This window comes from Heloderma suspectum, chromosome 2 (assembly GCF_057233095.1).
Source record: "Heloderma suspectum isolate Gila_16-S chromosome 2, 16-S_ref, whole genome shotgun sequence".
Taxonomy (NCBI): domain Eukaryota; kingdom Metazoa; phylum Chordata; class Lepidosauria; order Squamata; family Helodermatidae; genus Heloderma; species Heloderma suspectum.
The window spans coordinates 41,413,741-41,439,469 of NC_139459.1; the positions used below are offsets into that span (position 1 = coordinate 41,413,741).

A 25,729-nucleotide genomic window follows, 5' to 3' on the forward strand; every position below is an offset into this window, starting at 1 on the left:
TTCAGAAGTCACAAGAAGCTGCGCCTGCCGTGGGCAATTATGGTATTTAGGCAGCACATGACTGGTGTGCGCAGGGCGGGGAAATAAGCCATGGTGGTTTATTTTCCCTGTCCAGTTGTGTGAAGCTGGTCATAGTCTTTTTCTCTGTATACAGTAGGTGTAAAATTATATCCAGTGGTTGGAGAAAGATGGTCACTTACTTACATTGGTTCCAAAAAGAAAAGATTTGGCAATTTTTAAATAAATGGCTATTGTTAACATGTCAGCTAAATAGACCCTACTTGTTCAGAGGCAGTGGGCTTCTAATTACGAAAGCTGGGCACACACACAATGACCTGGTTTGTGCATGACATTAACCCATGGTTTATTTAACCCCCAGTTAGTTGCCTTACCCAGAGTTTGTCTGGCAGATGATAGAACAAACTGTGGTTTGTTTTCTCAAACCCTGAGTTGTTTCTGCACTGTAGTACTGGCATGTAGAACTGTTGGGTTTTTTACCACTCTTGCCTGTTGCCTCTGTAGCCTGGCAAAATAACCCATGAACAATCCACGGTTCTGGTTTCACATGTAATGACAACCTGTGGTTTAAACAAGCCAGAGTTCACAACCCAGCAATAAACCATGGGTTCTCTTTCTGGGTTGTTCATGGTTAACAAACAACAGTTTGTTAATGTGACATCACAACCCAGAATTCAACAGCCCATGAGTTAAAAAACATGGGTTAGCATTATGTGTGAACCACGTCATTAGGGGATTGCTTTTTCCACCGTCTTCTTCATGTGAGATTCCACTGTTAGACTGCAGGGCTAGGTGGTCTTATTGAACAAGATAATGCTTGCATGTTCTTTAGCTTCCTTAAAATAATTTCTTCAATGTTCTCAATGTGTTTTTACACACATGAGCAGAGAGGTTTTAGAATGTATACTTATACATTTAAGCTTCTGCCTTCCTCAGTTACACAGCTGGGATTTAAATAAACACTCATGTCCTGTTTGTGAACTTCCCATCGGCATTTGGTTGGCCACTGTGGGAGCAAAATGCTTGACTAGGCCTTTGGTATGATCCAGCATTGCTCTTTTTATGTTCTTATGCTTGGAGCCCAGGCAACAGTTTTAAGGTCCATACACACATGTGTGTGTGGGTGTGCGCATGCGCGCATGTGTGCGCATATGTGTAGGTGTGATTGAAATTTCTTGTTGAACCTAGATGTTTACTTAATTTAAAATCTATTTTAAGTAGATTCATTTTAAAAATGAAAGGCTATGACATTTCATTTCCGCCCTCCAGTGTATAATGCAGTTGGACTGGCAGCATATGAGCTATTTGACAGTGTGGATTTTGATCATTGGTTTAAAAACCAGCTCCTAGCAGAATTGCAAGTCACTCATAACAGGTACATGCCCTTTTTTATTTGCTGTTGATATAAATTCATTAATGTTTTTATATAAATAGACCAAAGTCTTGTGTCTTCAGTTATGTTTTACGGTTCAGGAAAATGGTTTTTACTTTCATGGTGATATGGACAGTGGCTTGCTCTGCCGAAGAAATATCCACTCCCCTTAATTGGTCCATCTTCTTTCAATCTAAGAGTATACATGTTTTGAGTTGCACAGCGTTCTCATGAAGCTGGCCCCCTTGTTCTGGACCTTGATTTTGAGATAGGTGCTGACATAGCAGGTGCTTTGTCTGCTGTTGCTTCTCTCAGTTCTCCTCCCTTAATATGCAGTGGGTTGTGTGCAGGTTTGATGGGATCTGGAGGGAAGGATGCATATATTGTCCAGCGCCATATATGTTGGTGCCACTCTGAGTAACAGCACAGTTTGGATTGCAGTAATGCAAGGTGCCTAATATTTACTGTCCCATAACCCTTGCATTATGGATTGGCTTAAGATGCAGCAGTGTGTAAGTAAATGTTTACCAGATTCAGTACTACTTTGAATACTTACAGGTATGCCATGAATATAATATAGATGAAAATTTAATATCTCTTTAAAACGCACACAGACACGACCAATCTTTATGAAACTATCTGAAGCTTTACTTCTAAAGCTTTGAATTTTTAAAAGAAGTATTTTTTTAAAACTGAAGAATATAAAATATTGTGGGAACTATAGGTTCCAAAGATGCCAATGCACCCAATGACTGGAGAAAAGAAATTCACAGAATTTGGTCAACAAACTTCACTTCTAGAATGTTTGTCAGGTATTAAATGTTCTATAAACAAGCATATTTTTTCTCTTTGAAATAATTGTGGATGTATGTTGTATGCTTTCTCATAAAAACGGATCCATTGACGATTTCTTCGGCAGTGTTTTAAACCTGCTCATTTTGCCAGGGCAAGGTGATGAGGTGGAGAGCTAGGCAGTTTGATTAAAAAAAAGAAAAAGATGTGTGTTATACTTTGTTGGTAGAAATAATAAACTGACTGAAAATGTTTTGAACATTAACTCTTAAACAGTTCATTTCTATACAATTTTAATAATCCTGCCCTAAACAATAATTATTGTTACATTTAAAGGTATAAATCAATACGTCGGCGAGTGATCTGGCTAATTGGACAATGGATTTCTGTGAAATTCAAGTCTGACATGAGACCCATGTTATATGAAGCGATCTGTAATTTGCTTCAAGACCAAGACTTAGTGGTATGTATATATATCAGTCTCTTAGACAAATATTTTAGATTTATAATGTACCTAGCCTTTCTTTTCCAGTTTGCAGACAGTGGGCTAAAATCAACCTTCCATGAGCAGACTTCCACGTATGCAGTGGGAGTTTCCCTTCGCCTGACTGCGCACCCCCCACCCCCTGGTACGCCTCTAAATCCTCTCTGGAGGATCCCCCAACCCCTGGGAGCAGATTTGAGAGTGTGCAGGGGACTGCAGGAGAAGGGGTAATTTAATCCACTAGCGCAGGGTCCACCATTGAATATGACCCAGTATGTGGTTTTTGCTGCACAATTTTATTAGTGACGTTTCTTAGTAGATATCCGTGATCTTTGATATCTCAGTGTGACTGAGAAATGCAGAGGAGTTAACTTTAGCTCTAGATGGATTTAGTTTAAAGGCTACTTAGTCTTTGCTGAAGCTTGAGCTTGGCCACAGTTAAGATATTATCTGTCAGATGAATTATTCATTTGTTTGAGGTATGTTTAAACTGCCTTTTAGGGCCCAGACCTCACAAGGCATCCTTCAACAAACAGAAACACAAAATATGAAATCGGTATTCACATTTACCCACAAAACAATTAAATTAACAAAACAAGCCTTTGGGGCTTCACCATCACACTTGAAGCAACTCACACTCCATCGGCTCAGGCAGGGAGAGTGTTAGGCTGTGGGGGTGGCCAGTGCTCCCAGCACAATCCCAATCCTATCTCAAGCTCCCAGTACCAGGGAGATGGAATCTTTATAGACCAAGACCCTCCCTGCTCCTCTCGTTGTGCCTGGTGCTGTACCCGATAACCTGATGGACACACCTGGGAGAGGTTCACATGCTCCCATTCGTCCAACCAGGTTTTAGTAATACAGGCCAGATTGGCACATTCTTCTGGAACCAAATCAAAGATAATACTTCCTTTATCATTGGCAGACCTGGCATCCATTAATAGTACCAATAGGCTTGAGGGTACTGCAGGTAAGCCACCAAAGGCATTAAGTATGTAAGGCAGGCCAGAAGGAGAAATAGCACATTGATATCTAAGTTGCCTCCCCACCATAACATCCTCTACACTGTTCCTATAGTGGCCCCACTTCCTCCTTGGTCCCTTAGCCCCCACCCCCATTAATCCTTCTTAAACACGTACCAGGCATCCATAGGCTTTAGCCCCAAACACTAAAACTAGCAGCACTTTAAAAAAAATCATCCCCAAATCATATCCCTGTCTCCTGCTACAGTTGTGATCTTTTCCCCCAATAAAACTCTCTTCGGGGATAATAGGGTGTACATCAGGGTAGGAGCTGGCTGCAGTCTTCTGGGTCTGGAAGCACATCCCAAGCTGTGGGCCAAAGGCCAAGCTCGTGGCCATGGCTCGCATCACTGGTCAAGGTGCTGGGCCTGTATTGCCTGGAGGGGAGAAAGTAGCCTCTGTGAGGAGCCACGGTGGAACTAGATTTGAACATCAGAATTTTTTTTTAGAAATGAACCACTGATTCAGAACATAGCTGCTGTCAGAGCTACTTTAAATCGACGCTCCTGTTAATATATCAGGAATATATTCTCTAGTAATAGAGCAAGATTTAGAAATGTTCAAAGCAGACAATTCCCCCAATTTTTCTAGTCTCTGGAGAAGAGACTCCAGAACTATTTGGGGGGGAAAGGGAAGCTAAATTGTAGCACTCCTTTGTAGTATATTTGTGCCACCCAGTTTTTACCAGGTACGTTCGCTGTGCTCACCGTTTGACTAATCTGAAGACATAGGATCTTGCTGTCCTTGTGTGCTATACCATTCACTCATTACGCTCTTCAACAACACAGCTATTTCCCCCACATCACCACCGCCACCTTGTTCTCCAAAAAATGTCCTGCTCCTTGAACGGGTTCCTGCCTTGTTTGGTTGCACTGGAGCTACTGTTTCTCTTTCATTTTGGTGCTGGAAAATTTGTCCTTTTGCTCGCACTGTATATTATAGTCCCTCTGTTAAGCTCTTTCTTCACCTCTAAGCAAGCAGGACTACCTGCTTGTCAGGAGCGCCCTAGCTGCCTCTTGCAGTCCCCACCAATAGCCAACTCAGGACACAGACGACGAGGAATTCTTTCCGAGACTTTATTCCTTTATTACTTTATGACTCTTTCAGAATACTAGTCGCTAGCGCCAAAGCAAGGAACAGCACTGGGGAAAGATAGCAGAGTAGCCTAAGCTCCAGGTAAGACAGTTGGTCCCCGTTTGAAGGAGAATCACGGGAAGACCCTGAACTTATGGGCTAGGGAGAAATCCTCCCTCTTTCCCTTGGGTCCTCGGGACGTGACCGTTGTTTGCGCGCCAAACGAGTGGAGTGCCTCTTTTCCGCGCCCTCCATCTGTCGTCGCTCCCTGCATCTGCGTGGCGTGTCCAGCAAGTCCCCCTCCAGCGCTCTCTCACTGCCAGGGTGACTATCTATCCCAGGAATGCTGGCAGGAGGAATCTCTGCCAGCTGCTGTGCTTGTGAGAGATGAGCGTGCTCCTCTCCCACAGATTGCTGTTCCTCCTCAGAATCAGAATGGCTCTGGGGTTCTATTGGCTCAGTTTCCACCCTGGCACTGCTCATCATATGCAAAAACTGTTGACTTTTTCAGCCTGGCAGACCTAGCCTCTACAGAGCTACCAGCACAGACATATGAGAGATGGAGAGATATTCCCAATCATACCGTCCATCTGTGATGCACTATGTGATTGGTCCATTGAGTCACATTTATAGTGCTGCCTATAATTGTCCGGAGCAGTTCAGGCAGGAAGGGCTAGCAATATTCGAGCTCTTCCAATGTGTCGCAGTAGAGATGTGAGACAAGGAGCTACAGGCTGGTCCTGTATTTTGGTGAAGGACAGATGTGTGTGGTGTTTTGCACTACAGCAGAATTGGGTTGGGTGAGAAATGGTCCACCACCAATATTGCTGTCAAAACCAAAGATCCATCTATTATTTAATAAGCACTTGTGTGTGTGTGTACACACACGATATAGTGAAAAACCCAGTACACAAAGCACAGGTATGTTACTTCCACACGTGCATTCCCCCTTGCTAGATTAGGGTGATGGAATATTTCTGAGCCAGAGAACATTCGGAATAACACTTGTGCGCTATTCAGATGTATGCAGACAAACATGGATTCACAGACTATGGCAGCTGTTGACTTTTACATGTTTTTGTTGTAATCATATACCTTTACATCTGTTTTCCTTTATATGTATTGTGTAATGCTTAGTACTTCTGTTTCTTTCATTGGCTTGTCTTTGAGAGAACAATGAATATTTTCTCTTTTTAAATTGGGCAAAGTATCTCTGTTTCAAAATCTGTTTAGACTGTGTTATGAAATTAGGTTTACAAAGTATAGCTATAGGTTTATAACTGCTAAATTGGTAGTTCTGACTGGCAGGTAGTTCAAATAGCAAAAAGAAAGCCTTGTAAAAGGGCAACATTTTTAATAAAAAAGATAAGACACACTGCAAGGCATATCAGTCTGAAGCTAACTCATATTGCTCTGAATAATTTCCACCACAGGCCTATTGCACGATATGATTTTTTCTATCTTTTCTCAGCCAGAGTATCATCACTACCAAACAAAGAAATGAAATACACTGTATCTTTGTCCACAGATGTGAAAGCTGAGTGTCATTTTGGTTGTCAAATGTGAAAGAAAATTATTTATGGATATCATATCAATATCACTCATTTCAGATACATTAAAATATGTCCATATGTTTAATAAGCATGGCCTGCCTGCCAGAATGAGAGAATTTGTAGACATGTTGGAATGTATAGCAAGTATTTCTTTTGGAAGTATTTTATAGAGAATCATAACATGTTGGGCAACATACATTCTGATTTGATTATTTTCTTTCAGGTCCGTATTGAGACAGCTACAACTCTGAAACTTAATATCCTTTTCGTTATTTAAAGTATTTTGATATAACTAAGTCACTGAAATTATATTGATTGGTGGTGCTTCTTTCAAAATGTTCATTATACAAAGAAATCAGTTTTTCTTAACTGCATTTTACCTGTGGATGACTTTGAGTTTAGGACTGAGCAGTTCTTACCGGTAAGTGTTTTTATTTGTAAGAGCAGATGAATAGTTCAGTTAAAGGGCAGGCATATGAGATAATATTTTAACAATAAAATGTTGTTTAAGGAAAATATTCATTTATCTGGATTTTTTCCTTCTCAAAATCCTCTCACTGCAACAGTTAATGTGGCATGAATTGTTTTTCAAATGCACTAAATTTGAAAGGAAGGAAAACCATTTAACTGAAAAGTAATCCCTTCTTGTGTTAGAATTTAACAGTGATTCTTACGTGAAATCTGAAGTTCCCTTAGAATTCCACATGGTGTTTACCATTGGCAATCCTTGAGAGTTCTTCTGGATTGTTTATTGAAGGTGTAGGAGTATAAATAAGAGTATTTTAAGTCAGTTGTAGGGGTTCTAAACACGGTCCTATTCTACATATGCTTAACATGCTGCAGACAGCACTGATATTGTGTAATGGGATTGTTATGGTGCATTCCTAGCAGGCTGTCATTTGGGCTGTTTATAAGCCTCTTCATCACCCTTCCCTCCCTTCCACTTCCTGATATTTGTCTTCCTACTTCACTGCAGAAAGTTATTCTGCGGTGGTGCATAGCCAGTAGATGTTGTACCCTTAATAAGGCCTATAATAATTTTTTCAGCAAACTGAGTAGTTTTCATTTCAGTGGCACTTCAGGTATTTTAAAATTGCTAGGCATGTGCTGAGAAGGAGAAAAGGGGACAGTAGAGAAGGCAGAATTTGAGGGTAGACAAAAGGCAGGATGTTGAGGAAAGCAGGGACAAAGCAGAGAAGAGAGCTGGGGGAAAACGTCTTACAGACATCAGCACAGGAAGGGACTGAGTGCTGTTAGTAGTAATGACTAATAGGATATCTGGTGTTGGAGGCTGTGAGACTTTGGTCCATGGTGGCAGAGGAGACAGTTAATATGGTATAGGCCTGTATTTCAGATGGTAAACTAACTCTAGTCAAATATTTTTGTTCCAGGTCCCTAAAATAATTGAATGATCAGTTAAGATCTGTACCGATTCCCCTACTAACTCAGATCCATATTGTCTTTTTCTTACAGTATCTGGAATCTATGTTTACCCTGCTGTTTCAGCTTCTTCAAGAGGTTAGAGAATGTGACACAAAGATGCATGTACTTCATGTTCTCTCTTGTGTAATTGAAAGAGTCAATATGCAGGTAAGTTGGTAACGTGTAATGTGAATCTCGTTTGCACTTCTCAATACATAGCATAAGCTGCTGCATCTTCAATGATTTGACCACTGTTATACACATATAGTGAATACATTAATGTTAACTCTTGTTTCTCTGTGAGTGTAGACACTCGTGCACACACGTGTAGCACATGTTTTTATTAAAGAAAAAGCAATTTCCAACAATAACTGAATAAAAATCAAAACATAATAAAAATCAAATTGCCAGAAAACACACCAGCAAAGCAGTTGAAGCAAAATAATAATAATAATAATAAATAAACAAAATTAAATAGCAGCATTGCATTACATTAAAACTGTTAGGACACCCCTCCAAAGAGAAATGAAAGAGAACTTTCTTGGCCTTGCAGATAAAAGCAGGGATGAAATAACATGCACCTTCCTAGTAGGGAGTTCCACCATTGAACTTCCATTGCCTCTTTAGATTCTGATGAAAAAGCACACAGTGTGTGTGTGAGAGAGATGGGCATTCTCAGCATACTCATGGAACTGCATCCCAAATCTCTGGAGGACCACACCCAACGGTTTCATAAAGATATTAAATAGCATGGGAGACAAGATGGGCCCCATGATACTTTGTGATTACTGGCTGCCCAGTAAAGCTACTTACACGGTATAAGTTTTAATAACTCTCTCTATTCCTTTAACCCAGCTTTCATGCCAACACCTTCCACCACCTGAACAGCACTGGATTCACAAGCACTCCCTAGCTGCAAGCCTGACTCTTAAGGAGGAGTGCAACCCTATCCAAAAGTGGCTCTGCATCCATCCCTGTTTGATTATATTTTATTTGTGGTAGACTTTGTTTTCAAGTAACTGCAATACCTAAAATGGGTGGGAAACCTCCAGCCTATGGGCGTGGTGGTGGTTTCTTCACTTAGTATCATCTAGCCCATGAGCATTTTCAGGGTGCTTCATGCCCATTATCATCACCACCTCTGGGAAGGGTCAGTAATGAAAGAGGCCAGATGAGTGCTGCTACTAGGCGGTGTTCTGAGGACCTTCTAGCGGCAACACCCCCTGCCTCACTGGCCTTTCTGAGTGAAGGGCATTAAGGAGAGCAGCCAGTTGGGCAGAAATATTCCCTGATAGGAGCTGGTGTGTGTCTTCTCCTGCATCCATCTCAAGGGCCAATTAGAGTATTGTTCCTGTTAGTCAGTTGATGCTAACCTAAGTAATCCAAGATTCAGAAGATGGCAACACCACATCTTCCTAGGAAACATAATATTTGTATTGATTTATGGTATTTAAAATACAATTAAGAAGCTATAATACAATTAATATAACTATGTAAGCAATTGATTAATAAGTGTGTGTGGTCTGCAACTGTTTTTTTTTTTTTCCTGTTGGTCAGTGGCCACACAATTGTTAAAAGGGGGATAAGCCAGGAAATGGGTATTCAAAAAAGACAGAATAGCATAAGGCTAGATTGTTTCACTCATAAAGGAAAAAAAGGAACAAAGATACATTTAATAATCAAACTATCATATGAATTAAAAGTATTATGACTTGAGTATTACTCAGAATAGAAATGGTCAGTTGGTATCGATGGACCATGTACTGTGTCTTCAGATACCTCCTCCCCATAAAACAACCTCCATGTTGCTCTGAAAACCCTTCATCAATATTGGAATGAACATTTAGATGTAAAGTACAGGTGCTATGTTACAATCCCAAATTCTTCTCAGAGTTCTGAAAAAATTCTACCATTAATTGTTCTTAAGCCTTTTTCCTGAGGCTCTTCCTACAAAATCTTATGTGGATAGATATAACCCATATTTTAGAAAAAAGGTTTTTCTACTATGACAACATAAAGAGCTACAACAAATAGGCATCACTATTGTGTTACCTGATGGTTTCACTTATTTCTTGTGGTAATTACAAAAATATCTATATGCTTGTAAATATGCAATCATGGAGCTTCTCACAGCCTTCATGAGTGCAAGTGTGAACAAAGGAGCTAGCTATTTATTTGATTTTATAACTGTAGACCTGATATCTCATTTAATTTCCCAACAAATTCATTAATTTATTAAAATGGTGTTGCTTTGATTTTAATCACAGATACGGCCGTATGTAGGATGCTTGGTTCAGTATTTACCTCTCCTTTGGAAACAAAGTGAAGAACACAATATGTTGAGATGTGCTATCCTCACGACCCTAATTCATCTTGTCCAGGTAAAATATCTGCATCTTCTCTCTTTTCCCTCTGTTATTGTTGGCTTGTGTAGTATTGGTATCCTGGCAAGGTATCCCTTTCTCTTTCCTTCCTCCTGAAACACCCCTCTAGTTTTAACCTCCAGGATACTTATTACAAGCTGTTAGGGGCTTGAGCAGGCTGTTCCTCTCTTCCTGACTTCCATTTTGCTGTTCCCTTCACCTTTCCACTGACATTCTAACATTTCATGTCTCAATTTTTCTCATAGACATAATTGCTTGACTCGTTATGGAAGATTGGATGCCTTTGTTTTGTTGTTGTTGCTTTTTGAGTGGAAGGTTCCATTTCTTAGAAGGAATTCCTCCATGAATAAGCTTTCCTGATGTATTTCAGTGTGCATTTGAAGTGAAGAGGGGAGTCTGCTGTCCCCTCTGGACTAGAGGAATTGATCTCTGGTATCAAGACACAACTTTATAATTATATAAATTATGAGTTTGACTTACTTGGTATGACCAGTTCTTGGCCAGAGGGAGATACATATTGCTGCTTAAAGTTAGGAGGCCCTGGTGCTGCGTCTGGCATATCTTACAAAATAATATTTGGGTAAATTCATTTAATTGGGTGGGTTTTAAAAAACATTAATATGAGAAACCAGTATTTCTTTACAGACGGTCTCTAACAATCTTCTCTGCTAATGTGATAGCAAATTTCAGCCCTTTGCTTACGGTCCAGCTCTTGGATACTGTCTAGATCTGTGGTCTCCAAAGTGAGGTGCGAGCACCCCAGGGGGTACGCAAGATTGGGGTGCGTGAGCCACCTGATAATTGAGCAGCCTCCCACTGCCCTGATGAGCTGCCACTGTGTGCAGTGATGGTGGCAGTGGAGGCAGCAGGATGGGATGGGAGCCGAGAGGGACGCTCCCTGGCATTTCTCTCTCAACTCCAGTCCTATCCTGCCTCTGCTGCCTCCACTGAGAGCAAGTGTGCCAGTCTCTGCCAGGCACAGCAGAGGAAGGCACAGTTGCTTGCTCTGCTGTGGCACTGGAGCAGCTTCCATCCTGCTGAAGGAGAGCGGGAAGGAGATTAACTCTTCTCACTATCCTTTGGCAGAATGAAGATGAGAAGGAAGCGTGTGCTTTCCTCTCAGCTGCCATCCTGCCGAAGGAGAATGGGAAGGGTTATTATTATTATTATTATTTATTTATTTCATTTCATTTCATTTCTATACCACCCAATAGCTGAAGCTCTCTGGGTGGTTCACAAAAATTGGGTTAACAGCCCAGGCCTAGCCTCCGTTCAGCCAAGGAGCGGGGGGCCATCATACTTGTCTGACTCTGTGCAGGGCTCCTGCGCAGGCAGGAGCCCAGCCAAGCACGCCTTTCCCCTCCTTGCAAGGAGACCTTTCTCCTCCTTGCAAATTGACAGTGGCACTCTCACGTGATTGTTTATATTGCGATGACGTGTGCCCAGTTAAGTGGATTTACGGATTATATTATCTAGTATTAACTAAACTAACCCTCACAAAATGGACAATAATGTATTTTTTAGTGAGAGCAAAAAGGTTGTTTGTACTGTTAATAAAATAAATAAAAATATTTTAAAAATATTGTTTTATCTCATCCTTTTTTAATTTTTGTGTACGTTTTTAATGTACATAATATAGTAGTACAGTAGTACATGTGTATAATTTATAAATAAATACATATACTACATATATTGGGGGGGTGCTCAAAATTTTTTTTACTGATAGGGGTGTGCGATCAAAAACTTGATCGCGACCACTGACATAGATCAGTTTCAGGCAACTGAATTACATAAAAGTCCAAGTGGTTATGACAGAAGTACTGGTAGCATCCATAACCTGTGTAAAAATTGCATGTGCAAGATTATATTCTGGAATAACTGCCATCCCCCATACTGATTAATTACTTTGGTTAGTATTGGCAGTCCACACAAAATCTACACAGAATGAGCGGAGAAACCCATTATTTAACTGCTCTTACAAAACTGTCCATTTATCTAGAGACGAGTTTGGCAGAGCTGCATAGAGTGAAGGCTTTTCTTAAGCCATTCGGTTTATTACCAGGATTAAATTTGTATCAAGTTTTCTAAGAACTCAGCCCTGGAATATGATTTTGGTACCAGTGTTCTGTGATGCTTCATGAAGAGTAAAGAGAAGTGCCTCTGAGGATGTGTAGAATCTTTGGCTTCCAGGGTAGATTTCATGGGTTCTTGGCAAGTTCAACACCCCCACCCCACCCCCCAGTTCTTTCATAGATATGAATTAAGCTCTTTGCGATTTCTGGATGGAATCCTGTTGTGTTTAGCTTAATTCTTTCTCATCCCTATTAGTGAAGGTCATGAAGGAAGTGTTCTTAGGGGAAAATGTGTTAGCGGCATTGCATTAAATTTTTGTTCTTTAAGAAGGCATTAATGGGTCAAGTAATATGCCCTCTTACTCCAACCATTTGACCAGTCTCCTAAACTTGAATAACTAAGAGAAGGTGAGTACATGTTTTTCTCCCTCGATGATCCCCTTCTGTGAGCTCCATGTATGATCAAAGAAAGAAAATGGTTCAAGAACGGTATGCTGCCCTTTTCATATCTACTCTTTGATCCTTAGTATTTAGTTTTAATTCTGGTAGTTCATATCTCCACTTAGCCATGTCTTATCCAAATACTGCTTATTTTATTAGTTTGAATTATAGTTGCTTGCCTGCTTTCTATAGTGCTTAGTTAGTTGTACCATTCTGGTCTGAAACTCTTTTAATTGCAATAGTCTGTTATCACTCCAGTTTGCTGAAGCAGAAGCAGCAGCAAGTATTCAGATAGTCTAATCAATGTTTTATTGTTTCCATAGGGCTTAGGAGCAGATAGCAAGAATCTTTATCCTTTCCTTCTCCCAGTTATTCAGCTGAGCACTGATGTTTCCCAGCCCCCTCATGTGTACCTTCTTGAAGATGGATTAGAATTGTGGTATGTCTGCCTTCCTTTTGTGTCATTACCAAGAGAAAATCATTGCATTCTATATTGGGATTTGGCTGAGACTATACTCTGCCAATCTGGCCAGTTTCCCATTGTGGAGTCTGCCGGGCTCTTTTCTGGTGTGGCTTTCCCAAGATCAGGGACAGACAGGGAAACTCAACAGATGGGGAAACAGCATGGCCAGCTGGGAAGGGCATGGCCTCCAAGGAAACAGTTCAGGAGGCCAAAGGAGACAAAAATACATGTTACAATTCCAGTGAATGTGGCTTTAAAAGGAGCCAAGGTGAAGCTGCAAGAGCAGAAAGAAATAGAGGCAGAGATGACCATGGAGAACAGGCTCCCAGCTGGTAGTGAGATAACTGGTATAAGAGCCCCCATGAGAGTTAGCAACCAAGGCTCAGACTAAGAAGCCATCCAGAAAGTGAAGCCTTCAGTGTGCCAGCTTAACCTGACCCTGGGGATTAGGAAGAAGGGTGCTGTTGCACTCGTGTCCTGCTTGTGGGTTCCTGGCTGACAGCTGGTTGGCCGCTGTGTGAACAGATTGCTGGATTGGATGGACCCCTGGTCTGATCCGGCAGGGCTCTTCTTAAGTTCTTATGAAGAGGATTCTTGTTCTAAATAAGCCTGAGAAGAACACACTAAAAGGGCTGGGGGGGAGCATAAAGCCTATGCTGCAAGCCCACTTGGGCAGGGTGGGGTGGGAGAGTACAGTAGTGAAGCTACTGTGTCCATGCTAGGATTAATAAACATTTTATTGTTTTGAAGGAGCTTGTCCTGTATCCTAATGTCCAAACACAGAAGGCAGGCAGAAGGGTAAAGAATGGAGCTATCAGGGCTGATCCTTCCCAGGATGCATTTTAAAACACATCCACTGTTATGAATTATTGATTTTGAGATTCACCTGCTGCTTTATGGCTGTTGTTGTCATCTTTTATTGCTGCATAATGATTGTTGTTAGCCACTTGGAAGGTTTTTTAACTGAAACACTGAAAACTGAGATATTTTAAATTGATAAATTTGATGTGGGGTTGCTCCATAGACACTCGCTACGTCTTCGAGTGAAGGAGATGCTAATTTTAAGGTCAAAGGACAGGACAACTTATCTTCTAGCACCTTGTTTTAAAAGAAGTATTTTATTGCTAGCATATAGAAGAATCTAAAGGATCATTCAGGCTGAAATTGATGCCATTCTGCAAAGACTCTTGAATGAGAGTTGTGACTCCAATTTAAAAGACTTTTAAAAGATGAGTATAATGCATTATTTTAACAATAAACTGCATTATATATTAATCTTTTATGGAACAATAGCTTCTGAAATTTTATCTACAGTTTCCAGTTGACAAGCACATAGCCAGGAGTAGTCTGAGATGAATACTATGGACTACTTCTCATGGATCTTTTGAACAAATGGTCTTTCAACCACAACCTTGAAAATGGCATACCTTTTGTAGCTGTCACTTGTGCAGTAGCTCATATGCAAGAAAAGAGTTATATGGGGATGAAGGGGTGGAAAACTATGCTACTGTTGAACATTAAGTGCCCACAATGTACTACCTGCTGTACAGAGCCATGATCATACATCCTTCCTAAGATGGATAGGACTGTGGTGAAGAGAGAAGCTAGAGCATTAATGTACTGAAGGTGCGGGAAAAGAGGTAGAAAGTACAGAAAGGGTTTATGGGATAAATTAAGGGTACAGTAAGGAAAATGGGATAGGGTCATTTATTAATAAATCGCTGTGGAGCTCCATTATAAAACCAGCATCTTTAGCCCCCTTTTATCTTCTTTCTGTCTAACAATTCACTTCTTCGTTGCATAAACATCTGAGCACCTTTAACCACTCTTTAAAGTAATGTCTTAAGTAATAAATGTGAGTGACAAATGTGCAAACCTCAAAAGCTGAAGTTTGCACAAATATTAGGAGTGGAATTCTTCACTGCTAATACTTTCTTTTGACTGTAGAAAGTCTTTCAAAGCTGTCTGTGATTTTTTTTTCTTCCTCAGGCTAGTGACATTAGAGAATAGTCCCTGCCTTTCCCCAGAGCTGCTGCGAATTTTTCAGAACATGTCTGCTCTTCTTGGTGAGCTATCATTATTTGAACCTATATGTGAACTGTATGGATGTTACCCTTATCTATGAGTTACATAGCACTTTTTTATGTACAAAGTGGGTTACTGTCTTTACCTTGTTCATCTAAACAGCTCAGGATGAATTTGATGATAAGATCTAATAGTATTTAATAAATTGAAGCATGTCTGCACAAACTAAGTAATTTGCCTTCCATATATATGTTGTGTATTTTCTTGTATCCATAAAAGCTGTGATCAAGGAACAGTTAAGAAGTTTCAGTTCCATAGAGACTAATATCCATGTAATTTTAAAGCATGTAATTGCAGGTGTAATACTAATAACAATGCAATGCCTTGCATAAGTATTCACACACTCACACGCCCTTTGAGTTTTCCACATGTTGTCGTGTTACAACCTGGAATTAAAACGGATTTAATTGGCATTTTAACCATTTGATTTACACAACATACTTAACACTTTGAAGGTACAAAATATTTTTATTCTGGCACAGAAGTTAAACAAAAACAAACTGGGATTTGTTGGTTGTGTAGGTATTCATCCCCCTGAGTCATACTTGGTAGAAGCACCTTTGGCAGCAATTACAGCTGTGAGTCTTTTGGGGTAAGTCTCTACTAGCTTTGCGCATCTGGATCCTGCAATCTTTGCCCATTCTTGTCAAAATTGCTCAAGCTCTGTCAGGCTGGATGGAGACTGTTGGTGAACAGCAATTTTCAAGTCTTGCCACAGATTCTCAATCGGACTGAAGTCTGGGCTTTGATTGGGCCATTCAGAGACATCCAGGTTCTTGTTTTTAAAACCACTCCAGTGTAACTTTGGCTGTGTGTTTAGGGTCATTGTCCTGCTGGAAAGTGAACCTCCGCCCCAGTCCCAGGTCTCTTGCAGACTGAAACAGGTTTTCCTCTAGAATTGCCCTGTATTTGGCTCCATCCATCTCGCTCTCAATCTGCCACCACCATGCTTCACTGTGGGGATGGTGTTCTCAGGGCAATGAGCGCTGTTGGCTTTGCGCCACACATAGCATTTTGCAGTAAGGCCAAAAAGTTCAATATTTGGTCTCAGCAGACCTGCAAACCTTTTCCCACATGTTTGCTGTGTCTCCCACAGGCCTTTTGGCAAAATCCAAATGGGATTTGATATGGGTTTTTTTTTTCCCCAGCAATGGCTTTCTTCTTGCCACTCTTCCGTAAAGCCCAGCTTTGTGGAGCATCTGGGTGATAGTTGTCCCATGGATGATTTCTCCTGTCTCAGCTGTGGAACTCTCCAGCGCCTTCACAGTTATCAATCGCCTCTTGGTTGCTTCTCTAATGAATGCCCTTCTTACCCGGTCACTGAGTTTTGGTGGATGGCCTTCTCTGGGCAAAGTCACAGTTGTGCCATATTCTTTCCATTTTGTAATAATGGATTTAATGGAGCTCCCGGGGGGTATTCATAGTTTGGGGTGGGGGTATAATTCAACCGTGTTTGGTGCTTCTCCAGAACTTTATCCCAGACTTGTTTTGATAGCTCCTTGGTCTTCATGATGCTGTTTGTTTAGATATGGTCTCCAACAAACCTGGGGCCTTCCAGAAACAGGTGTATTGAATCTGAGATCATGTGACCCTTGAATTGTACACAAGTGGATTCCATTCAACTAATTATGTTACTTATGAAGGCAGTAGGTTGTAGCAGAGCTTATTTAGGAGTAACACAGCAAAGGGGGGGAATACATATGCAGTCAAGACTTTCCAGTTTTTTATTTGTAAATCATTATGTAAAATATGTACATTTTTTCTCCACATTGACATTATGGACTATTTTGTGTAGATCAGTGACAAGAAATCCTAATTAAATTCATTTTAAGTTCCAGGTTGTAACACAACAAAGGGTGGAAATGTCAAAGGGGGCTGAATACTTATGCAAGGCACTGTATGTGGATTGCATCCTAAATTTTAAATATATATATACACACACACACACACACATACATACATACATATACATATGCACGCACGCACGCACGCACACTGTTTTATTATTATTAGAGTTTTAAACCACCCTTCATCTAGAGATATCAAATATTTTGAGGCAAATAGTGGCATGTATTATTGCTGTTTTTTGTTTTAAAGGTAAGAGCTGCCGATGGTTGCCTTAGATGTGATAAACGTTTTAGTTTTGATAAGCACTTTTATGCTAGTATTCCCTTTTCACTGACCAAATATAATGGAATCATGTTTGGAATCATATTTTGGAGAATTTTTTAAAAAAATATTTAATTGGCCTTTTGAAAACACAGTGGTTTTAGTAGGTTTTGTGACTCTGTTCCTGTAAGGCACCCTACTCTGCTGTGTCCCATCTCCTCTCTGCAGGTGTAATTGAAAGCATCTTCTTTTTAATGGCCCCTGCATATCAGTAAGGGGAGCATGTACACAGATACTTTCTGTGGCTTTGCCAGAGCTTGCAACTTCTTTCTTCCAGACAATTTTCCAGACATTTCTCAAAGCTCAGGCTTGAGTAAAGTTGTTTTTATTTAGGCTACTGTATAGTCCAGTGCACAGTGTGTATGGGCTTTCATTTTAATCACATGTTTAATCCATTTTATATTTCTTTCATAGCTGTAGTTTTAAATATTTTTAGAAAGGTAGTTAACCCACTCTTGAAACTTTGAATATGTCAAGACTATGAAGTGGCTTTCAGATTCTAGGTTAAGGGAAACTGGTTAGCGGCCACTGGAATTTGCTCCAAGGAAGGCAAGCTGCTGAAAGGGAAGCAGGCTCCTGAGTCTGGCTTCCAGTTTGTTAGTCGTGGCTAACAGGGAGTCAACATTATTTTTGTACAGACTCTTTATAGCAAGTCACAGAATGAAGAGATAATTTCTATGTGGGCAGACTGTACCTTTTGAAGACTGGAAGCTTTGTATGTAAGACATGAATGACTGAATGGCGGGAACTTATCTCTAGGAATAACCATTTGCAAGTTTGCTTTGTTCTTAAAGTCTGTTGTTTCCTGTGATTGCATGATGTGGTAACTGTAGGCTGAGTGTTTGAAAACCCTGCAATAACCTATGTCAGTAGTTCTGGGAGAGTAGTACTTAAGCACTTTGTAGTTGAGAGAAATTCTGTAAGGCCAGCTGCCCTTCCACTTATTCTTTATGCTAAAATATTTGTTTCCTCTAGTTAAAAAAAAAACAACCCAGACTTGAGGTAGGAGAGTTCTACCTTGTGCCATATCTTATCTTCTCTCAAACATAGTGGGAGGAGGCAAGGGTAGTTACAACAGTCAGAAACCTTGTGACTAGCAGCTGCAGTGGGGAAGGTGGTGTACATGCAGGGCTTATGAAGTTTGTAGGTACATATTGACTACATTTAGACTTATTGCTAAACCATGATTTAGCATTACAAGAATGAGCCTCAGTGAGCCTTGGGCTCACGCACTTCTCCCTCTCCTCCAGTTTTAGCATGTTGTCCAAGCCCTAAGCTGTAGTTAATTTTAACTATGATTAGTTGAAACAAGCCAGCTTCATAAACCATGGTTTGAGGTTGGCTTGTCTCCACTAAACATAGTTAAGATTAACTGCAATTTGTCCTGGTTCAGATGACACGGCAAGCAGTAGCTAAGCTAAAATGGAAGCAAAAGCTTCCAAACTCCTCCTTGCAACTGCGCCAGAGCAGGAGGGGAAACTGCATGAGCCCAAGGCTCATGGAGCTCCTTCTCATAACACTAAACTATGGCTTAGCATGATGTCCAAACCAGCCTAGTAGGTTAGATTGGATGCCCAATAGATAATAGAATCCTGCCATTACAGATAATGTGCAAAGAATTGTCCATATGAAAGGTTGTTCAGTCAGCAACTGGTTTTGTATTGAAATTAGCACAAAAGCTTAGTATAATTCTGGTCCATGGGCATAGCATTCAATTAGTATTTCACTGCTGATTCTAAATGACAAAAATTAAACATTATTGTTTCCTTAATAATATGTAGCACACTGGTAATTTTAGAGGGGTTTTTGTGTTTGGCTTTGCTCTAATTATGATGTGATTTTTGTGTGTGAAAGCACCTGTATGATTACCTCAGTTACAAAAATATGGTTGTTCAGATAGATCTTATGATTATGTGATTCACTAACATACTGGACAAAAACAGGTCATGTTACATTTTTGCCTCTTATTTGAAATGAAGAAGAGGAAATACTTGATATTAACACATAGTTCCCAGCTTATTTGGGCAATGTGATTAATGCTTAGTTTTAAGTATATAGCAGAGCAACCCTGTGCTTTCTGAAGGAGCGCTCTGATGTCACAGCACTCCGAATATCCAACGCTTTGCTGGCAGATGCTGGTAGAGCAGAAGGAGCAACAGAGGCGATCTTCCCTAGGGATGTACCGACTGTGTAAAATCTGCTCCGTCTGTGTTTTGCGGATTGTCAGGAGCCTTTTGTCCCGTCGTCTGCTCACAGACAGATATATATATATTTTCGTCATGCGGAAAAATACACAAATAATTACATAAGTGGTTTCGTAAGAATTTACATAGTTTACCTTAGTATGTAACATTTAACCTATTATCCCCCATTCCATTCAACTTTTCCTCAAAGGAAACTTGTGTATTGTCCTATGAGTAAATATGCGTAAATTTCAGGAAAGTAAAAAAAAAGGAAAAATCATCTGAAAGTCCACGGGCTCTGCGTGGCCTGAGGGGGTCACTCCGCAGCAGATTCCGCAGGTCGGATTCTTAGAAATCTGAGCTCATTTTAGTCTGTCTTGAATTTCTCCAGCATCCCTAATCTTCGCCTCTCTGTCCTCTTTCCTCCTATCACCTTTGAGCGCATCTATGGAGTTGAGGGAACTGGGAGACTTCAGGATATTGTGGATCCTCAGTGCCTCCCCTCCCCCCTCCTTCTCCCGCATTCACATCCTCAGCTGAGGTCAGGGGTCCGACTTCAGCACAGGAAACCAGCGCGGTGCTTTCCATGGTGGCTGCAAGGGGCTGGGGGAAACAATCCTTGTTCGCATTTCCCCTCCCTTGGAAAGGGAACTCCAAAATATCCTATGGTTCCTGGGACACTCTCCCAGGGACCATCAGATTGCTCCCTAAGTTGCTCTGCATAATGTGTTGGTTTTACTGATAGATCTCAGTTTAAATGGATGTATGCTTTCATTACATCTGTTCATTGTAAGGTATTTATTTTAGTCCCATAACTCTGAATACTATTGTCAATATCATTCCTGTACTGAAGTGCCCAAGAACATTGTGTGTGGCAGTAAGCTGATTTTCTTGTGAATAGCTAGCTATTTTTTGACATGCCGTCTTTTGATTCAGCTTGACTATGTATGAGTGGGAATCTTGTAACAATTCCATTTTCAGTTGTTCGCTTAGAATAAAATGAAAGTTCTTTAAGGGAACAGTTTATCAGCCGTTCACTATCGTTTGAACAAATTAAATATAGTGAGACTTCTGGTAGTTGGTTCAGATATCTCTATATGGTGTTGTGCTTCTCATTCCTTCGAATCATCTATTCTCTATAGCAAACTATCTGAAGAAAAACAGTGTTTGACAGACCGATAATATGTTTTTTTCAGTCATTTGGCACAAGGAGCATTGTGGGACATACTGATTTGCTGACCCTGTCACTTCTGACATTTCAGGGGTGCTTTGAGCATTGTGTTAATTTTATGAGACTTATGGAAATTGCAGCATAAATAGGAACCGGTTCTTTTTTCACAGTGCTTTCTTCATTTTTCCCAATGATGGTTTCTGCTGCATGAGTGAGAGCCCAGATCTTTTACATATGGAATTCAGCATTGTTTCCTGTTAACTGTGCTGCTGCATGCAACTTTGAGTGTTGTTGTTCATGAGTCTAAGCAGCTTTTTCCTAAACGTACCCTGTGATAAAATACAATTTAAAAACAATACCATGCAATAAGTTCCCTTATAGAAATAATTTGGTGAAGCTCAATAAAATCACAATCATAAAATGTCCTCATAGCCTAAAACACAGTGCCAGATGTCTTTTCCTAACCCTTTTGCCTTATGACAGATACTTCTCATTCATGGTTGAGGACCACATACCTACATCTGTTTTCATCCAAGAACCCTATGACTGGCACACAAGTAATCTCTGCCTCTTCGGTGCACACCTTCTAGAACTAACACCAAAAAAAGATGTCCTCTTCATCATAGGGGATTGGAATGCCAAAGTAGGAAGTCAAGAAATCACCGGGATAACAGGCAAGCATGGCCTTGGTGTACAAAATGAAGCAGGACAAAGGCTAATCGAGTTTTGCAAGAGAACACGCTGATCATAGCAAACACTCTTTTCCAACAGCACAAGAGGCGACTCTACACATGGACATCACCAGATGGTCAATATCGAAATCAGATTGATTATGTCCTTTGCAGCCAAAGATGGAGAAGCTCTATACAGTCAGTAAAAACAAGACCTGGAGCTGACTGTGGCTCAGATCATGAGCTTCTTCTTGCAAAATTTCGGCTTAAATTGAAGAACATAGGGAAAACCACTAAACCATTCAGGTATGACCTCAATCATATCCCTTATGAATATACAGCAGAGGTGAGGAATAGATTTAAGGGATTAGACCTGATAGACAGAGTGCCTGAGGAGCTATGGACAGAGGTCCGTAACATTGTTCAGGAGGCAGCAACTCAATCCATCCCAAAGAAAAAGAAATGCAAGAAAGCCAAGTGGCTGTCTGATGAGGCTTTACAAGTAGCTGAGGAAAGAAGGGAAGCGAAAAGCAAGGGAGAAAGGGGAAGATATATCCAACTGAATGCAGAGTTCCAGAGAATAGCAAGGAGAGACAAGAAGGCCTTCTTAAATGAACAATGCAAAGAAATCGAGGAAAACAACAGAATGGGAAAGAATAAAGATCTCTTCAAGAAAATCGGAGATCTCAAGGGAACGTTTTGTGCAAAGACGGGCATGATGAAGGACAAAGAAGGCAGGGACCTAACAGAAGCAGATGAGATTAAGAAGCGCTGGAAAGAATATACAGAAGAACTATACAGGAAAGATCTTAATGTCCCTGATAGCCATGATAGTGCGGTCACTGAACTTGAGCCGGACATCCTCGAGAGTGAAGTCAAGTGGGCCTTAGGAAGCATTACTAACAAGAAAGCTAGCGGAGATGACAGTATTCCAGCTGAGCTATTTAAAATCCTAAAAGATGATGCTGTTAAAGTGCTGCACTCAATATGCCAACAAATTTGGAACACTCAACAGTGGCCACAAGACTGGAAAAGGTCAGTTTACATTCCAATTCCAAAGAAGGGCAACGCCAAAGAGTGTTCAAACTACCGTACAATTGCGCTCATTTCACATGCCAGCAAGGTGATGCTCAAAATCCTACCAGCTAGGCTTCAGCAGTATGCGAACCGAGAACTACTGGAAGTACAAGCTGGGTTTTGAAGAAGCAGAGGAACTAGAGATCAAATCGCCAACATTCACTGGATCATGGAGAAAGCAAGAGAATTCCAGAAAAACATCTATTTCTGCTTCATTGACTACGATAAATCCTTTGATTGTGTGGATCACAACAAACTGGCAAATTCTGAAAGAGATGGGGGTACCAGACCACCTTACCTGTCTCCTGAGAAACTTGTACGTGTGTCAAGAAGCAGCAGTAAGAACCAGACATGGAACAACCGATTGGTTCAAAATTGGGAAAGGAGTACGAGAAGGCTGTATATTGTCGCCCTGCTTATTTAACTTATATGCAGAGTACATCATGAGAAATGCCGGGTTGGATGAATCACAGGTCAGAATTAAGATTGCCGGTAGAATTATCAACAACCTCAGATACGCAGATGATACCACCCTAATGGCAGAAAGCGAAGAGGATCTAAAGAGCCTCTTGTTGAGAGTGAAAGAGGAGAGTGCAAAAGCTGGTTTGAAACTCAACATTAAAAAAACGAAGATCATGGCATCTGGCCCCATCACTTCCTGGCAAATGGAAGGGGAAGAAATGGAAGCAGTGACAGATTTTACTTTCTTGGGCTCCAAGATCACCGCAGACGGTGACTGTAGCCATGACATTAAAAGACGCTTGCTCCTTGGGAGGAAAGCTATGGCCAACCTAGACAGCATAGTAAGAAGCAGAGATATCACCTTGCCGACAAAGGTCCGTCTAATCAAAGCTATGGTTTTCCCAGTAGTAATGTATGGCTGTGAAAGCTGGACTGTAAGGAAGGCTGAGCGCCGAAGAATTGATGCTTTCGAACTGTGGTGCTGGAGAAGACTCTTACGAGTCCCGTGGGCTGCAAGGAGGTCAGATCAGTCCATCCTAAAGGAAATCAACCCTGAGTGCTCATTGGAAGGACAGATACTGAAGCTGAAGCTCCAATATTTTGGCCACCTAATGCGAAGAGAAAACTCTCTGGAAAAGACCCTGATGCTGGGAAAGACTGAAGGCAAAAGGAGAAGGGGACGGCAGAGGATGAGATGGCTAGATAGCATCATTGATGCAATGAATATGGACTTGAGCACACTCCGGGAGAGAGCGCAGGACAGGAAGGCCTGGTGTGCCATGGTCCATGGGGTCACGAAGAGTCGGACACGACTGAACAACAACAACAGTGTAGTGCTAGAGCACTATGTGAAAACCTGCTGTAGATGTTGGGGGAATACGTTCTTCAGAGTTCTGCTTCATGCAACTCTAAAACCAAACCAAAATGTTAGCACGTGTATTCATATGCAAATACTATAGAAACATCCTTTTAAAAAACTGGGGGAAGAGATTTTTAGGATGCTGAATTCTGCCCCCATTATTACCATGCATATTAAATTATCATCATCTCTATTTCTAGGGTTCGGAGGTGAGTGGCGCTGGTTATGTAGCCAAAACAGCACCTTCTGTCCACAGGAGGGAAGTATCAGCAGGCTTGAGGAAAACCCAAAGTTTACAGAAATACAACAAATCATTAAGGGAAAAAAACTTCAAGGAGTGATGGACCCAGAACTAGCCTGAGACTGAGAGTACTCAGTAACCACAGCATGCTGATTGGGAAGATTTAGCTTATTAATGAGGTGTGGGTAGGTAAAGTGCTTTCCAGTAAACTGGCCTATCTAGTTGAAATGAACTAGGGACCATAGCTCAGTGTCAGGCTTCCCGATCCCCCCAGCGCACACACTCAGGTAATCTGACACCAGATACCCAAATCAGTGAGATTTCTTTATTGCAGGGAATCCCACAGCAAAAACTTAATGGTTACACTCTTCAGAAATCATAAAGCTAATGGTCAGTAGCTATAGGCTCTGTGTAATTCCAGAACAGTCTTAAAGCTAAACACTACTACCGTGACTGAGATCCTCATCAAAGTGGTTTCTCCGTTGCCATGTTCACGGTTCTGAACGCAAGGGAAGGGACTCTGGATTCCTGGGTACCTAACCCAGACAATCTTTTCATGGAGTTCCAACCCCAGACATGGAAAGGGAATGATTCCTGGAATGAACCCATCAGGCAGTCAAGGGATAACTTATTGAAAAGGACAAAACAAAGCTTTGTTTGAGAGTTAGACCAACTTGAAATCTTTTGTTGATCATTCCAGGCTGCATGGTCGAGGTCTATCAAGATCAAGGGAAGGGCATACTCACACACGCAAGGAGTTCTGAGCCACTGCTTTCTCATTGGCAACTCCACACTGCATGAGTTCTAGCAGAGGGAAGTCCAAAAGTCATAGATCAAACCCAGCCTGCCATACACTGAGCTGACTACAAACACAGACACACGATCCACAACAAACGAGAGTTCAAGTCTGTGAAAAGCCTCCCAGTACTTTTCATGGCAAGTCCTTAGCAATCCAAAGTTCCAGTCCATGTGCAGAGTGCCTCCAAAAGCCCACACGATGATGGATCCAAACAGAGAAGGCTTCGGGCAATGAAGGCAAGATGTTCCTAGCAAAGGCCCTTCTCCTTTGCATCAGCTTAAAAGGGACAGTGTGACTGTAGGACCCCCCTTTAGATCCCTTGACAGAAGGGCTTTTAGCCTTTCAGCAAGGCCCCTATCTAAACAGGGCATCACTGCTCAGCCCCCCAGCAGTGACGCTTCAACCTGGGTGCCCCTTCCGCAAACCCCACCCCACCTCTGTCAGGTTCTCGCGGACAGCTTCCAACCTCCCTCCCTGCCAAGGCCAAATCAGCAGGTGGACGCAGAGTTGGGTGACTCCCCCTGGCTCTGCCCTGAGAACACTGACAGAAATAAGCTCACACAGACTCTGACATTCCAGAGGCTGAATAGGCCCAAGCCCTTCCAGGCTACTTCTAGTCAAATCCTGGCTATAACTTACAAGGCCCACTGCAGTACTGAAGGTGGGCTCTGACACTCAGTGGTAAAGGCCATGCTTTGGATGTGGAAGGTCCCAGGTTCAAAATCCAGCACCTTAAAAAGGATTAAATAGCAGATGGTTTGAAAGAGCTGTAGCCTGAGACACTGCTGGTCAGAGTAGATCATCCTGGTTCAGTGGAGGCTGGTGTCTCCAATATCAGTGGGGCAGTGAATCTGCTCCGGGTTATGGTCAGAACCAGTCAGATTCTAAAGGAGCTATTCAAGCGCTCCTAGTCCT

The 25,729-nt window shown here is 41.4% G+C and overlaps 1 protein-coding gene across 7 annotated transcripts in view; it reads left to right on the forward strand.

Moving 5' to 3' along the window:
- The window catches only part of IPO11 (importin 11), a 149,337-nt gene that overhangs the window by 39,522 nt on the left and 84,086 nt on the right, over window positions 1-25,729 (forward strand). For all 7 annotated transcript variants that reach the window (XM_084833303.1, XM_084833304.1, XM_084833305.1 and 4 more), the window contains exons 15-22: window positions 1,288-1,393; window positions 2,519-2,645; window positions 6,539-6,572; window positions 6,696-6,736; window positions 7,789-7,905; window positions 10,005-10,118; window positions 12,958-13,073; window positions 15,087-15,163. In XM_084833303.1, the coding sequence (XP_084689429.1) occupies window positions 1,288-1,393; window positions 2,519-2,645; window positions 6,539-6,572; window positions 6,696-6,736; window positions 7,789-7,905; window positions 10,005-10,118; window positions 12,958-13,073; window positions 15,087-15,163 (732 nt within the window). The remainder of the gene's footprint in view (window positions 1-1,287; window positions 1,394-2,518; window positions 2,646-6,538; window positions 6,573-6,695; window positions 6,737-7,788; window positions 7,906-10,004; window positions 10,119-12,957; window positions 13,074-15,086; window positions 15,164-25,729) is intronic.